The sequence below is a fragment of the Camellia sinensis genome, chromosome 7, assembly GCF_055761805.1.
Source record: "Camellia sinensis isolate YWXY chromosome 7, ASM5576180v1, whole genome shotgun sequence".
Classification (NCBI taxonomy): domain Eukaryota; kingdom Viridiplantae; phylum Streptophyta; class Magnoliopsida; order Ericales; family Theaceae; genus Camellia; species Camellia sinensis.
In genome coordinates, this window is record NC_138967.1 from 52,142,424 (window position 1) to 52,159,106 (window position 16,683).

Below are 16,683 nucleotides of genomic sequence, written 5' to 3' on the forward strand. Positions count from 1 at the left end.
ACAAGTTGATACAAATACTTTTTGAAAAGTGATAAGGCGCTCCTAGGATTTCTAAGAAAGAACAAGTTTGAAGATCATATTTTTTGTTGTGAAAAACGTACATATGCTAGCTACGATCCAGATTTTGTAAAGTTTCCTATCGATGTGAATTTTATTACTTACAATAATTTTGTAAAGCCTTTTATCTATGTGAAATTTATAACTAAGTTTAGATGTATGTTAGATAATATTCATTTGAATTATTGGCTTATGCTATGAGTTTGTTTTTGTAAATGTAACACACTAGGTGATATAGTCTTTTTTTACTTTTATTTAAATTGAGTGGATTTGAAAAGTGAAAAATATTGATTAAAATATTAAAAAGTTCACTAAAAATAATAAATACAAATATAAATTTTAAAAACTATTTTTGAAAACTCCAAAACCAAGTAAGTTTTGGATTTAAAATTTGTAAAAATTATTTTTAATATATACAATCAAATAAAATTTTAAGTTTGACAAACTCTTTTCAAAAATCTAAATATAAAATTTATTTGAAAATTCAAAACCATACAGATCGTCTATTTATATTTTTACCTCAATTTTTTTCCCAATAAATTAGCCTCTGTCTGGCAAGATGGTTTTCAGGCTTTTTTGGCTATTTTAGCCACAAAAAACAAAATAGGCTATTTTAGCCATAACAAACAAAACATCACATCCAACCCATAATCATTACTTCTTCTCTCACAAAAAAAGCCAAAAAAGCCAAAAAGCCAAAAAGCCCTTCCCAAACCAAGCTTTTAGCCCAGGCTAAAATAGCCAAAAAAGCCAAAAAGCCAACCCACTTCCCAAATGGATAAATTACATTTTAACCCAATAATTTTACCGTGACCTCAGGCACAGGCATATCCTAATAGTCTTATAGGTTCAGGTTGATGACCCATCATTATTTTTAGGGGTGGTTTGGCATCCCTATATAATCCATCTTTTTATTTTTTTTCTGTTATATCACTTCTTTACTTTTCTGTACATATATTTTTTAAATTTTTATAAAAAAAAGACAAAAAGAATCCTCCCAAACAATCCCTAAATACAGTATAATTTTAATAATAAACTATAAAAAAAAAAAATAAGAGAAAAGTAGATTCAGGTATATCTTCCTTCCCTCAAGGGAAGGAATCATTGGAGAGTCAGTCACACACACCCACAAAACCTGTCTCTAGAGATTGAGAGAGCAAAGCAAAGCGAATAGTAGATCAATGGCGGGTCTATCTCTCAAGTGCGGGGACTGTGGAATCCTCCTGAGATCGGTGGAAGAAGCTCAAGAGCACGCCGAACTCACCAAGCACTCCGACTTCTCCGAATCCACCGAGGCCGTCCTCAATCTCGTCTGCTCCACTTGCGGCAAGCCCTGCCGATCCAAAACCGTACGTATATATACAAATCCCTAATTTTGATTTGTGGGTTTTGATTTGTTTTGTGTTTTGGGGATTGTGTAGGAGAGTGATTTGCACACGAAGAGAACTGGCCATACTGAGTTTGAGGACAAGACTTTGGAAGTGGCGAAGCCAATAAGTTTGGAGGTTGAGAAAGATCGAAATATGGAGGATGCTCAAGGCGAGAGTAGTAGTAGTTGTCAGCCTCAGGGTATGTTTTGTGTGTGTGCGTGTGTTTGTTGTAGTTGAGAATGTGATAATCATGTTATGTTGATTTTGTTGATGTAGTTGTTGCTTTGGAACCCCTGACTTCAGGTGACATGAATTGTGCAAAATTTACACTATGTTTGGAAATCTAGGAGAAAAAATAAAAAATAAAGAGAAGAGAAGAGAAAAGATTATGTTTTTCCAAAATAATAAATAAAGAGAAGAGAAGAGAATAGATTCTCTCACAGGTTCATATCAGTCTATGCATGAATTGCGAATTGTAAGATTATGATAACAGAGCTAGTTAATGATATTATGTTTTGTGTGTATGTGTTATAGTTGAGAATGTCATAATCATGTTAGTTGATTTTGTTGATACAATTGTTGCTTTTGTAATCCCTGACTTGAGGCAACATGAATTTTGCAAAATTTACACTATGTTTGGAAATCTAAGAGAGAAAATAAAAAAATAAAGAGAAGAGAAGAGAATAGATTCATCCACAGGTTCATATCGATCTATGCATGAATTGCGAATTGTAAGATCATGATAACAGAGCTAGTTAATGATATTATGTATTGACATCTAATTTTTAGTGTAAGCAACATCCTAAAATTTTGCATTCACTATGCTGTTGTATGCTAGTTTGTTTCAGAAATGAGTATAGAGAGTGTTGTGTTTGCTTCTTCTGATAAGAAACCGTGATTTTTTTTAGGTAAAAAGAAAGAGAGATAGGTACAAGAATGAAGAACAGAGTTTTCTTTGAATACAAATTTGAAAGGCTTACCAAGCTAAGATAAAGAAGCTAAGAAATCAAAAATAAAACTAATCCAATACCCTCCAAACTCTCAAATAGACCTGAAGGAGTGCAAGTGACCCCCATGGGAGAGTGTTAGTGTTAACTTATGGTTACTAGTTTCATGTAATGCATTGATCTTGATTCGGTGAGTGGAAGGTGCACTTTTTATTCTGGGAATTGTGTAGTTACCTAACTTGTTTCTGTTTGTTCTCTATTTAGAAATGGTTGTTCCAGAAGTTGACCAGAAGCTGCTTGAGGAACTTGAAGGAATGGGATTTCCAAAAGCAAGGGCGATCAGGGCACTTCATTACTCCGGTGAGGGCATTGGAAGTTTGTAACCTAGATCTTCTTTATTGGACATATGGACTATTGTTTACAGTGATTTGCTGACATTTTTTTTTTCTCATTATATTTCGTAAAACACTTCTCTAAAATTGTGTTGGCCTCATAGCTGTATCAGTGCGACTTGAGAACAATGTAAGCTTTTAAAAAGTTTTCTGACCTGATCCAATTATGTAGAGCTATGATGTTGGGTTTAGTTAGACCTCTTGTTGAGCTTTGTTAGGAAAAGTGAGATGTTGTGCGACTGGCTCCCTATCTATGATTTCACAAGTTTCAGAGCTTTTAATGAGTTTTTTTTTAGGGATCAGCGGAAGTTATTTGTTAGATTAGCACCTATGCAAGTTAGCCACCCCACATTTTGCATAGGGTCAAGTGCTTGCTTCCTCAATTCAACTCTCCCTACGGAGAGTTGAACCCATAACCTTCCCTAGGGACTAAACCCTTAGGAAAATTATGGTGGCCAACTTAATTTTGCTTCTTAAAAAAAGAAAAATACACTTAGGCCAAGTTTGGCATGTCTTGAAAAAGATAAAAAGTCAAAAAGTCACTATCTTATTTAAGTCACATCATCTTTCTTACACATCACTTCAAACCCAACCTAAACCCAACCCATATTTCATAAAAAGTCAAAAAGTGCACTTATTTAGATTATTCCAAACAACCCCTAATTTCTTGTTAGGTACTTATGGAAAGTGATTTTCTATATTCGTGAGTCTCTTGATGAGTAGGTTCGAGATGGTGGTCTGTAATCCTTTATGTGTTGGAAATGCTCATAGATTCTAGAATTGTTGAAGAAAGTATGGTTTTTTTTTTTTTAAAACTTAGTTGAAATCTATGTTACATGGACTTAGATATGAGTGTCGGGTGCAGGTGTATATCCAAGCGTCAGACCTTCATAAATTTAAATCTTAAGATCTTGGGGTACGTATCCAAAATTGGATATAGGTACGGAGACACGTTATATGCACATATATATTGCATATTATATAATATTCTCAGATGAGATGTTTTAAATTATGTAGAAATATATTAGAAATTAAATATGATTCAGAAAAAATATGAAATTTTTATATCTAATTCATGTGAGAGTCTAAAAATATTGCTTTACTAACAAATATGAATTTTTTCTTCTTCATGTATTGTCACAAATTAAAGGATCTCAGTGTCTAAATTGGATACAAGCATCGGACACATATCCCACACCCTTACCCATGTCATATCCAGTGGACACGGGTATTGTGGGGGAAATAGAAGAGTCCGTGTAACACAAGTTGAAATAAATCTGTATAGAGACTGAGGGCCAACGATTGTGCCTAACAATGTACTATATAGTTGATTGACACCATAATATGACATATTTGAAACAATTTTATGACAATATTTAAGTAAATTGAATGAATTGGTAACCTTGAAGTCTGCGATGATTTTTGATCTTTAGCAGCTGCATGTTAGAGACGAAAAATTATTTAAAGCATGATGGACTAGATATCCCCATCAACAGTCACCTGCGTGGTATTAATCAAATTCAAAAAGCAGCTACTACCAATTAGATATGCTTATTCTCTTTCATGGGAGTTCATGTTCTATTAACTTCTGCACCATGGTTGTTGGTGTTGATTAATTCATCCAACAAATCTTATTATTGGCATGATGAATTTGCAGCAATCGCCATGCACTTTTTTATGGGACAGTCCTAATTATTTTCTTTCTGTAGATTTTAATTTCATATTTGCCATCATTATCAGTGTAGATTTAACACACTTACTCTTGTGTAGGAGTTTTCATGCTCACATGCTTGCGTAAAAATGTTTGTACATTAAATGTGGAAGGTCCAGTCTATGAAAGAGATGGAAGAACAACATTTACACAGCTACAAAAGAAGTTAGAAGTTAAAACCAAAATAAGAAGAATGGGTTTAGAGCTGATGATCACTTAATAGGACCTACTCAATTACAAGAAACCCGATCAATTCGAAAGCAGAGAAAATTACTACTTAATAAAGACAAACAATTTTTTTAGCCAATATGAGGGAGGATATTGAAAGGCTCTTCAAACTATAAGGAACGAGCATTGGTGGCCATTATTAGATCGCCGGCTGGAGAGATAAGTGAATTTTCAATTAGTGTAGGGTTACATCAATGATCAACCTTAAGTCCTTATTTTTTTGCTTTAGTTATGGATGAGTTGACGAGAAATATTCATGATGATGTGTCATGGTATATGCTTTTTGCAGATGATATCGTGTTAGTAGATGAGACTAGAAAAGGAGTTAACACTAAGTTGGAGATTTGGAGAGAAACATTTGAATCTAAAGGATTTAGGATAAACAAAACTAAGACAGAGTGCATGGAGTGTAATTTTAGTAACAGTAACAATGGAAGCAGAGGATAAGCGAAGATTGAGGACCAAACACTATATAAGAGTGAACATCTTCGTTATTTAGGATCGATTATCATAACGGTTGGGGAGATCAGCGCGGATGTGGTCCATAAAAATTAAGGTGGGGTTGCTTAAGTGGAGGAGTGCGTTTAGGGTACTATGCGATAAACGAGTGCCCACTAGACTAAGAAACAGTGATGTTGTATGGGGACGGAATGTTGGGCAACTAACAAGCAACATGTAGATAAGATGAGTGTGGCTGAGATGATGATGCTAAGGTGGATGTGTGACAAGATTAGAAAAGACAAAGTTAGTAACAAGTATATTCGAGAATGGGTAGGAGTAGTACCGATAGAAGATAAGTTAAAGAAGAATAAATTGAGATGGTTTAGTCATATACAACAGAGACCAACAGAGGCAGTAGTGAAGAGATACAGTACAATGACGGTAGATGGAAGTGTTAGGGGGAAGGGGCAGGCCTAGATTGACGTGGGCTAGTGTAGTAAATAGAGATATGAATCTCTTTAATTTGACTAATGATATGACATTAGATAGAGTCGAATGGAGAAAAAAGATTCATGTAGCCGACTCCATTTGATAGGATTTATGGCTTGGTTTGGTTTGGTTATTCCTTCTAGATGGACCAAGTAATGCAAACAAGGGCAGCCCTTCAATCTTAATGTGTTCCCTTAATAGTCTTACTCTGATTATCATCCCTGGAAATGATCTATCATGTAGAAGGGTTTGATCATTGCAAAACAGATGGTGGAAACAGTATTGTATGCAACTAATTGTTTTGTTTGCTGTGGTCCATATGATATGTACTACTAGGCATGAACCCAAACCCCTGCCTGATTGGTGGTTAAATATCATCTCAAATTAGCTTTAAGTAAACAAAAAACCTTGCGCTGATGAAAGAAATTGGCAGCCAAGCACCTTAAAAACCTGAAGGTCCAGTAGTTATCTTTTGCTTTGGAGTTTATGTGATGATCATTATTTCATGAATGTCAAATTATTTGTTTCTTAATTGTGTAAAAGATGAATATTTTATAATTGATTGTCCCCTAGTTTCCTGTGCTATTTTTGCATGGAAATTATATAATACCAAGAAGTGGAAGTTCATATGATTTTCTTATCTTTCATTGATTGAATTTATAATTATGCTTTGATTAACGAGATAAATCTACTCCGTGCATTTTTGTATGATATGCAGTTTGGCAGATCAGTGGGAACTTTTGCCTTGTTGGTTCTCTTGTGAATGTTTTCTGTCATTTTGTGTAAGTACTGTGTGAATTTTATAAATTGCAAATTTTGCAGGTAACACCAGCCTTGAGGCTGCTGTGAATTGGGTAGTTGAACATGAGAATGATGCAGATATAGATGAGTTGCCGAAGGTATATTTTTCTTCAGATATTGTTTTCTTTTTAAAAAAGTTCTTCAGATACATCTTACTATGTGTATCTGTCTGCTTCTTCCTTATAAAAAGGTTTTGGGGACTTATGGAAGGCCTTTAGAGCTGTAGAACTTAGCGATTACTTCGATTTAAATGTACTTGATGATAGTCCTGCAGTCGATGGTGATGAATGATGGCATTTGCTGGAAAGGAAAAAATGGAAAATTCATAAGATTGTGATCCCACAGTGATGGATTCTTTTTGGGCTTAGATTTCAAATTGATGGCAGCCTTTTAGAGGAAAGAAACTGAAGAAGAATAAAGGAGAGTTTGTATGGACACTTTCCCAAAAGATGCTTAATACCAATGATTTGTTTCTGAAAAGGAGACCAAATTTGTTACCACAATGGTGTGTTACATATAAAAAGGTGGAGCAAAACATGCATTGCCCGATTGTTCTATCTTTATGGTGGAAAATTTTACTTTTAGCAATTGTTGTGCATTGATTTTAGAGGTTTCGGTTCTAGTATTGAGGTTGGGGCTCTTTGGAGGTGTGTGGTGTGTGCGGTTCTATGGGTCACATGGATTAAAAGGAATGTCCAAATATTTGAAGGAAAAACTAAAGACTTTGAAAGCACGTGGGAGAAGATTTGGTTTTTGGCTTCTTGTTGGGTTTCAGTGCCCCCTTCTTTCTAAGGGATACTACTATTTTGATCTCTAAGGATGGGAAGTCTGTTTGTAGAATGTGAGGTTTTTATTTTTGAGTTTCTTTGTTTGATTTTCTTCTCCTTTTTTGGTGGACTTGTCCCCCTCCTCTTGTACTACCTTTTCCTTAATATGTCTCCCTTTTGTTGCGGATCAAAAAAAAGGGGGAGAAGAATAATAAAAGTTGCCGATGAAAAAAAAAAGAACAAGAATAATAGAAGTTGGTGGCACACCTTTTTGTATATTGTGGTGTAGAAAAGGGGTTGTGGAAGTTGCCTTTAGTGTTGTTTGTTATGTCTTGGGTGTTGAGAGAAGTGGTGGAAGTCTTGCATTGTTGGAGGGGAGAAGTAGTGGGGAAACATAGGAAGAAGGCTTGGCTTGTGGCCCCATTGTGCATAATGCGGATTATTTGTGCATAAAGCTCTGAAATCTTGGAAAATATTACTTGTTTTGAAGTAGTAATATGCTGCAAGTGACTTTGCTTCTTTGACGTCAGCCCTCTTAAATGTTCTCTTGTTGCCCAAACCAAGTGAAACATTGCTTTGAAACGATTTGTTTTTCACTTGTTTGATTCTACCTAGGTACCTGTCAACACCAAAATTGAGGCTGCTCAGACTTCCCTCACTCCAGAAGAAATGAAGATCAAAGCACAAGAACTAAGGTACTGCGTCTATTATCCTTGTAACTATTATGATATCATATCTATGCTGTTTGGTTACAGTTAGAATGCACAAGAGTTGAATATTAGGGTTAGGGCTAGAGAGGAAGAGAGAGAGAAGAGAAGATGGTGTGGCTAATTGGTTTTGAGTTGTGAAAATCAACCCTACTCCAGCAGTATATATTTCTATGAAGACATATTACAATATGACCATAGTATTCTCAACTAATAAAATAATAAAATAATAACATATAACTATTCTAACACTCCCCCTCAAGCTGGAGCATAGAGATCAAACATGCCCAGCTTGGTAGATAAGCGATAAAAGGAAGACCGAGCCAAGGGTTTGGTGAGGATATCACCCAATTGATCTTCAAAACGAACATAAGGAGTCACAAGTTGCTTTCTTAGTAAGAGGTCGCGAATAAAATGACAATCAATTTCAATATGCTTCGTACGTTCATGAAATACTGGATTATTGGCAATAAAGATAGCAGCTTTATTATCACAACACATACTCATAGGAGTGGGAACAAGAATACCAAAATCCTGTAGAAGAGAGTGAACCCACATCTCAGAAGCAGTATGGGCCATGGCATGGTACTCAGCCTCGGCACTTGAACGAGCAACAACTGTCTGCTTTTTGCTACGCCAAGTAACAAGAATATTGCTAACAAAGGTGCAATAGCCCGAGGTAGAGTGGCGATCAATCCGACTGCCAGCCCGATTAGCATCACTAAAACCAGTGACAAACAAGGAAGAAGATGGACGATAGAGTAGACCACGGCTTGGGGCACGCTTCAGATAGCGCAAGATACGACAAACAATTTCAAAATGAGGATGACAAGGAGCATGCATAAACTGACTAACCACACTGACAACATATGTAATATCAGGACAAGTGACAGTGATATAATTTCCTAACAAAATGACGATAACGGCCAATATCAGGAAATAAGTCCCCAGTATCACCATCCAGTTTAACACAGGAGTCCATGGGAGTATCACTCGGATGAGTACCTAGGAGGCCAGTCTCAGAGAGAAGATCAAGCACATACTTGCGTTGCGAAAGAAACAACCCCCGAGAAGACCGAGCAACCTCAATCCCAAGAAAATAGCGAAGATGACCCAAGTCCTTAGTGTGAAAGTGCTGACCTAAAGACCGTTTTAAATCAGCAATACCGGTGGAGTCATTGCCAGAAATGATGATGTCATCCACATAGACAAGGAGAACAATACTACCGGTGGACAAGTGGTGAACAAAAACAGAATGATCAGAAGTGGAACGGCGGAATCCATATGAAAGCACAACTGCACTGAAGCGATCAAACCAAGTATGTGGAGATTGCTTGAGACCATACAAGGCCTTCCACAATTGACAAGCCATATGCTCACTGCTGGGAACAACATAGCTAGGTGACTGATCCATATAGACCTCCTCTTGGAGATCGCCATCAAGAAAGACATTCTTTATATCAAGCTGATATAAAGGCCAAGACTGACTAATGGCAACAGAGAGAAGAATCCGAATAGAGTTGAGGTGAGCCACAGGGGAGAAGGTCTCCAGATAATCAACACCATAAGTTTGTGTATAGCCTTTGGCCACCAAGTGGGCCTTAAGACGCTCAACAGTACCATCAGGAAGATACTTGACAGTGTAAATCCAACGACAACCAGCACTAGGTTTCTCAAAAGGCAATGGAGTAAGGTCCCAAGTCTGATTCTGATGAAGAGCACTCATTTCCTCATTTATAGCATGCTTCCATAGCCTGCTCATAAGAAGAGGGAATGGAAACACAAGATAAGCTACAAGCAAAAAAGTAAAGACAAGTGGAAAGACGATCATAAGAAACAAAATGGGCAATAGGATGTTGGGTGCGAGCACGTTTATCTCGGCGCAAAGCAATGGGAAGATCATTAGAGTCTAGAACGGTAGGAGGGCCACGAGCCTCTGACAAAGAAGATGAACTGTTCGAGCCATAAGAAACAAGGCGACGATTTTGGGGCCGTTGATAAACTTGGAGAGGAAATGGAGGTGAAAAAGAGGGATCTACATTGGTGGAGGGTGAAACAGAGGAGGATGAGACACAAGGCGCAAGAAAAGTAGGTATGGGAGAAGCTGGCTCCCCCTTACAACAAGATATAAGATCGACTAACAACTGTTGCCCAGATGAAGAAAAAAAAGGGGGTGGACTCAAAAAAGGTAACATCAATACTGACAAAGAACCGATGGGACTCAGGGTAATGACACCGATAACATTTTTGAGTACGAGAATAACCTAAAAACACACACTTACGAGCACGAGGAGATAACTTATCCAGGCCCAGATCAAGGACATGGACAAAAGCCACACAACCAAAAATACGAGGAGAAAGAGGAAACTGGGAACAATTAGGGTATAACTAAGAGAAGGAAGACTGGTTTTGTAACACAACCGAGGGCATGCGGTTAATAAGAGAGCAAACAGTGAGCACAACATCACCCCAAAACTGTTTGGGAATGTCCATGTTAAACAGCAATGTGCGAGCAACATCTAACAAATGGCGGTGTTTCCGCTCAACAACACCATTTTCGGGGGTTGTGTGAACAAAACTAGTTTGATGAATAGCACCACGATTAGCACAAAAAAGATCCATAGTAGACTGCATATATTCTAAGGTATTATCAAATCGGAATATTTTAATACGTTTCCCAAACTGAGTAAAGATTTCATTATAAAACTTAGAAATTATTTGGGGTAATTCAGACCGTTGCTTTATTAAAAATAACCAAGTTATCTGAGAGTAATCATCTGCAAAAATAACAAAATAAACAAAGCCATTAATAGTGGGAGTCCGAGATGGACCTCATATGTCTGTATGGACTACATCAAAAGACGCGGACACACGACTAACACCACGACTATGAAAGGAACTACGATGGTGCTTGCCAAGCTGACAAGCATCACACTCAAGTTTAGACACATGACTCAAGCCAAGAATGGCTAACTTAAGCTTGGTTAAAGACAGATGACCCAAGCGAAAATGCCATTGCAAATGAGACATGGTAGCACTCAAAACAATAGAAGTAGAACGAGACGAGCTATCAGTGTCCCCTTCTTATGCCCCGAACCAATCATCCTCTTGGCTTGGAGGTCTTGCAAAACACACAAAGTGGGAGAAAAGGTTATGGAACAGTGAAGAGCTTTAATCAATTGACTAACAGAAAGTAAATTAAATGGAAAAGTAGGAACATAAAGACTAGAGGGTAAAGAGAGAGATGGAGTGGGCTGAAGAATACCCTTGCCACTAACAGGTCGGGAGGATCCATCAGCTAGAATAATATTATGTGTAGCAGGATAAAGAGTATGGAAAAGAAATGAATTATCGGAGATATTGGAACTAGTTCCAGAGTTTATGAGCCAAGATTGGAGAGATTGAGCCACACAGGCAAGATTACTTGAACCAGCCATTGTAGCTGTAGAGGATGAAGGGAAAGCAGTACAAAGAGACTGGACGAGCTCAGTAAGCTTGCTAAGTTAAGTAGTGAGTGCGTTATGAGAATCAGTTGGGGAAGCAACTGTGCCAGAGGGAAAAGGTGTCGACTGAGAGGATGGAGAATCCATAACTTGATTCACATGATCAGGTTTACCATACTTCTGCCAACACCAAGGCTCAGAATGACCCAAGGAACCACAGTGAGTACACTTCCGATCACCAAGGGACACAGAACCATTTCCACGCCCATCACCACGATGAGAACCATGAGAAGTACGACCACCACGGGAACTACGAAACCCAGTGTGCGAGCCACGGTGACTTGAGTGGCCTGGAAAACTTCCACGGGAAGACCAACGATCGTCACTACTAGAGATCAATGCAGAAGAGGCCAAAGTCTGAGAGGCAGAACCAGATGAAGGAGAACTCTGTCCCAAAGAAGAACGCAATAGCCGAGAATAGGCATCAACAATGGAAGGTAACGTCTCACTAGTAAGGATCTGATCTTTGAAACCCCATAAATCAGAATCTAAGCCCACAAGTAAAGATGCCATCATAAACTCCTCCTAATTCCGCTTTTGTTGTGCTAAATCAGTAGCAAAATGCTGGTGTTGTAATAACTGATCCCACAAATTCTTAAGGCCACTGTAATAATCCGAAAGAGAACGACCAGGCTGTCAAGTAGCAAAAATCTGCTTATATAACTCATATACCTGGGAGACACTACTTCGATTCGAAAATGACTCAACAAGGGAGTCCCAAATTTCCTTCAAGGTGTCACAAAATTCCACAGTAGTAGCAACATGAGGTTCCAAGCTATGCTAGAGCCATCCCATAACACAAGAATCCTCACTACACTAGTCATCATAGGTGTTTTCATCAACAGCAGGCGGAAGGTCAGTAAGAAAATGGGATTTTTTCTTACCCCGCAAAAAGATTTTAATAGCATGAGCCCAAGCCAGATAATTTAAGCCATTAAGTTTCTTGGTAGTGATAGACTTAGGCAACTCATCATCTTTAACCACAGGAGGTTTGATGTCAGCCATGGAAAACACACAGTAGTCAAACAGAAATCAGCTAAATAACAGCAGAAAACAACAGAAATAGAAGTCTATGACCAAACCAAATAGAAAACAGCAGAAAATAGCCAAAGTAACATAGCCAAAGCAGCCAAATAACACCAAAAAAAACCAAACAAAGAAGTCTGGGACCAAACCTAGAGATGCCGAACAGGGAAAGAGGCAAAAAAGTATCAAAAATCCAACAAAACAGTACCAAATCTCAAAACAAACCTCAAGGAAGTCCTCTTGGATGATTTTCGGCCCCTATAGAGATGAGCCCACTAGGTAGAACTCGCACAAGTAGAGCAGAAGCAGCAGTTTCGATTTTTCACCAAAAATATTCGAAAATCATTCAAAAAATACAAAACTTACATCAAGTGGCTTCAAAAAATTTCACAAAAATCACCATTGAACTCAAAAGGAAGAATCTATACTTGAGAACCCAACTTGTCCGTATGGATGATGATGTCATGCTGATCTCACCGTACGGATGATGACATCAGCACATTGCTGTCACCTCACAATGATCTCTAGATTCTGATGAATACTCGAGAAGGCAACAACTCTGCTCTGATACCAAGTTAGAATGCACAGGAGTTGAATATTAGGGTTAGGGTTAGAGAGGAAGAGAGAGAGAGAAGTGAAGATGGTGTGACTAAATGGTTTTGAGTTGTGAAAATCAACCCTACTCTAGCAGTATATATTTCTATGAAGATATATTACAATATGACCATAGTACCTCAACTAATAAAATAATAACATAATAACATATGACTATTCTAACAGTTACCTTGAGATGCAATTTTTTTTTTTTGGGGGGCATATTCCTCTTCTAAGATGAAACTACTTCTATGGTTTCTAACTTGATCCTTGTTTTTTGTGTTATTACTAGTTTATTTTTTTGCCATGGTTAAAATTTTAAAAAATGAAGTATCTCTAACTTTACAAAATAATGAAACGAGATGCATAATATGTAAGGAACTTTTGAAACTACCTTTCTTTTTATTAAACATTGAGTTTCCATTTCTTTATTTGGATTTTTTTTCACTTACTATTTCTTTTTTAAGTTTCATTATTGAATCCCAATGTCTTATTTGTGTCTACCTTTGGGAGCTTCTTTTGAAGTGAAAGGGGTGTGGGATGGGGTGGGGGGTTGAGTGCAGCGGCGGTTGGCGGGATGAAACAGTCAGTATTTATCGAAAGGGGGGAGTGTTACATTGATTGAGAATGTCCTTTCTAGTATTCTATCTTATTTCATGCCGGTTCATGTGATCCATTTGGCAGTGGCGAAGTGGCTGGAGAAATTGTAACTAGAGTTCTTATGGGATGGGAGTGAAGAGTCTTTTCATTATCATGTAGTAGCTTGGGATTAGGTTTGTACTCCTGAGGAGAGAGAGAGAGAAGGGGGTGGGTGGGTTTGGGGATTCGGAGTTTGGTTGTGTTCAATTTGGCTCTTTTGGGGAAGTGGTTTGTGGTGTTTTGTGGGGGAGAGAGAGCGGTTGTGGAGGAAGGTAGTGGTGGTGGTGGCCAAGTATGGGCTGGGGTGGGGGGAGTGGTGTACAGATTGGGTGAGGCAGACTCATGGGTGGAGTTTGTGGAAGGAGATTTGGTTTAGGCGGGAGGAGTTTTGAAAGAATGTTTGTTTTTGGGTGGCAGTGGGGGTTAAGGTTAGGCTTTGGAGGGATAGGTGATGTGGTGAGATGCTTGTAGAGGTGCTGTTCCTTTTGATTTTTTGTATTGCCGTTGATCGGGAGGTGACGGTGGCTTCTTATGGGCATGTGCAAGAGTAGTTGGTGGTTTTGAATGTTTATTTGTGTTGTGAAGTGCAGGATTGGGAGGTGGGTCATTGGTGGATCTTTTGGGGTTCTTGTATGGATTATGGTTTTGGGGGGGTAGCGGAGGATACTTTGGTGTGGGATTGCTTGAGGTCTAAGGGGTGTTCTCGGTGTCTTCGTTTTATCACATGCTTGTGGGTGGGGTTGCTGTTTTATTTCCGTGGAAGTGTGTTTGGGTGGCGGGTAGTCCATCTAAAGTTGCTTTCTTTGTGTGAACGGCAGCTTTAAGGCGCATTTCGACTATTGACAATTTGATTTGTTGGAGCATATTCTAGTCAACTGGTTGTTGGCACATAAATTTTAACTAAATTTATGACACGTATAGAGCCTATAATAAGAAGGCTGTAGGTAATCACTTCCTAAAAAAGATCAATATGATCCGTTGAAGTACATAAGTAAAACGACGTTGTATCTCAACAACGTTATTCAAGATGCTCAAATGACACGTGGAGCCTACGAAAGATGACACCTGTAGAGCCTACAGCAAGGACACCACACAGGATGAAACCATCAATCCGGTTAATAAGATATATGATTAATCAGATAGCGCTATTATTCAAAATTCAAATGGCGCTATCATTCAATTTGAAATTCAAATTGAAGATGAAACATTCCTATCACCTGATGGCCCTCCATAAATATGAGGACCATCACACAAGACGTGGGGATGAGAAAATCAGAAGGGAAAAGATCAGAGAGAGAGAAAGAAATTGAGAGCTAAAGAAGTCGTTACAAAAAAAGAAGAAGAAAAGCCTAGAGAACTGAAGAGCCTACGCTAATGGCGATGAATAGGTAAAGGGTTCCAAACCCAAGAATTGTATTTTTGTATTCGAGGGTTCAAAACCCATAATAATTTCAATAAAATATTTCTTTTTTTTTTAAAATTGTCTTTTGTTGTTTATTTTGTTCTTCATTAATCGGAGGTTTCATTTGTATAAAATGTGTAATTAACGATCTGAAATACAGATCGGAAATAAGAACCTGCTATTCAAATAATCAACACTGTTTAGTCAAAAAACTAAACAGTGGACATTTGTAACATAAAATTTTGAAATGTGTTGAAACACTTCATGTTCTAAAATTTGTGTCTACAAATTCTGGCACGCCCAGTGAGACTTATTTCTCCTCCCATCTTTTGAAGAACAAAAAAATATATATGTAGTTGAAACTTACTGACGTATTCTTTTGTTATAGGAATGCTGAAGCAATTGTCAAGCGACAAACCTACACTCCAGTGGTTCTGAAATCACCAAGGGTAGAGATAGCATCCATCACCCAAGGGGCTCCGGAGCGAATGCTCTTGGCTGTCCCAAAGGTAGAACCAGCGAAATCCTGGAAAGATGCACTTCTTTCCCCTATCACCCAAGGGGCTCTAGAGCAAAAGCTCTTGGCTGTCCCGAAGGTAATTGGTGTGACGAAGAAAGTCACACTTCTCCAGAAAGTTGAAAGTTTGAGAAAGATTACCGAAGATTATGTGAAAGCGTCAAAGCAGTATGCAACTGCGAGGGCCACAGCTCGAACGAAGAGCTTTCTAATTCAGGCAAAGAAGGCTAATCAGTTTGCAATTACGACTTTTGTTGCAGCTTCAACGGGGGCAACAAAAAATGTTGTGGCCCAACTACTCAAAAAGGTAGAAGACTCCATTAAAATGGTGGAGTCTGCCCAGAAGAAAGCCTCTGCTGAAAACATGGCCATCATTAGGGCCATTGGGAGGAGGGTGATGACCCAAACTCCTGTTGATGGAAAAAAGGCCCCTGTTGTTGAAAAAACAGTTTCGGCCTACGAACTGATAGATCTGTTCAAAGCACAAAATCGGTCAAACCAAATCTCAGTCAATTCTCAGGAGCCAAAGGAACACTCGTTGGCTCGACAGGGTTCGAATAAGGAACATCCGTTGGCCCGACAGAATAAGGAACACCCTTTGGCCTGACAAGGTTCGAATAAGGAACACCTGTTGGCCCAACGGGATTTGAATCAACATCAATTGATCCGCTCTAAAAATGTAGGGATTGTTCATGAGGAATTTGCAGAAACGCAAACGGTTCCTTCTATGCCCTTAGGGGCTCGACTTGATATGTCATCAGGTCCAGTTTCGAAAAGACAAAGGCGAAGAAGAAATAAGGCCTTAAAGAAATTAGAACTAAGAACAGTGGCAACAAATGTTATAGGAGCTATTGAAAGGGCTCTCTCGAAAGATGAACCCCAAAAACAAATTGAAAGTCCTGTCTTTGTTGGAAAATCCAAGGTGGAGGGTAAGCAACCCTTGGGAAATATTTCTACTTTGGTTGAACTATCTATAGAGGGAATAAGAAAAGGGCCTGTAACAAGGTCCATAACTCGTCAGGCTCAAAACAAAGCATCGCAGTCAGATGCTTCAAATATGAGTAATGTTGTGGGGGTTGATAATCCTTTATA

At 38.3% G+C, this 16,683-nt stretch overlaps 1 protein-coding gene across 1 annotated transcript in view; it reads left to right on the forward strand.

Moving 5' to 3' along the window:
• Positions 1-1,068: 1,068 nt before the first annotated feature.
• The window catches only part of LOC114314609 (uncharacterized), a 34,993-nt gene continuing 19,378 nt past the window's right edge, over positions 1,069-16,683 (forward strand). The window contains exons 1-5 of the mRNA XM_028261082.2: positions 1,069-1,406; positions 1,479-1,626; positions 2,639-2,734; positions 6,458-6,534; positions 7,819-7,898. Of these exons, the coding sequence (XP_028116883.2) occupies positions 1,239-1,406; positions 1,479-1,626; positions 2,639-2,734; positions 6,458-6,534; positions 7,819-7,898 (569 nt within the window). The 5' untranslated portion in view covers positions 1,069-1,238. The remainder of the gene's footprint in view (positions 1,407-1,478; positions 1,627-2,638; positions 2,735-6,457; positions 6,535-7,818; positions 7,899-16,683) is intronic.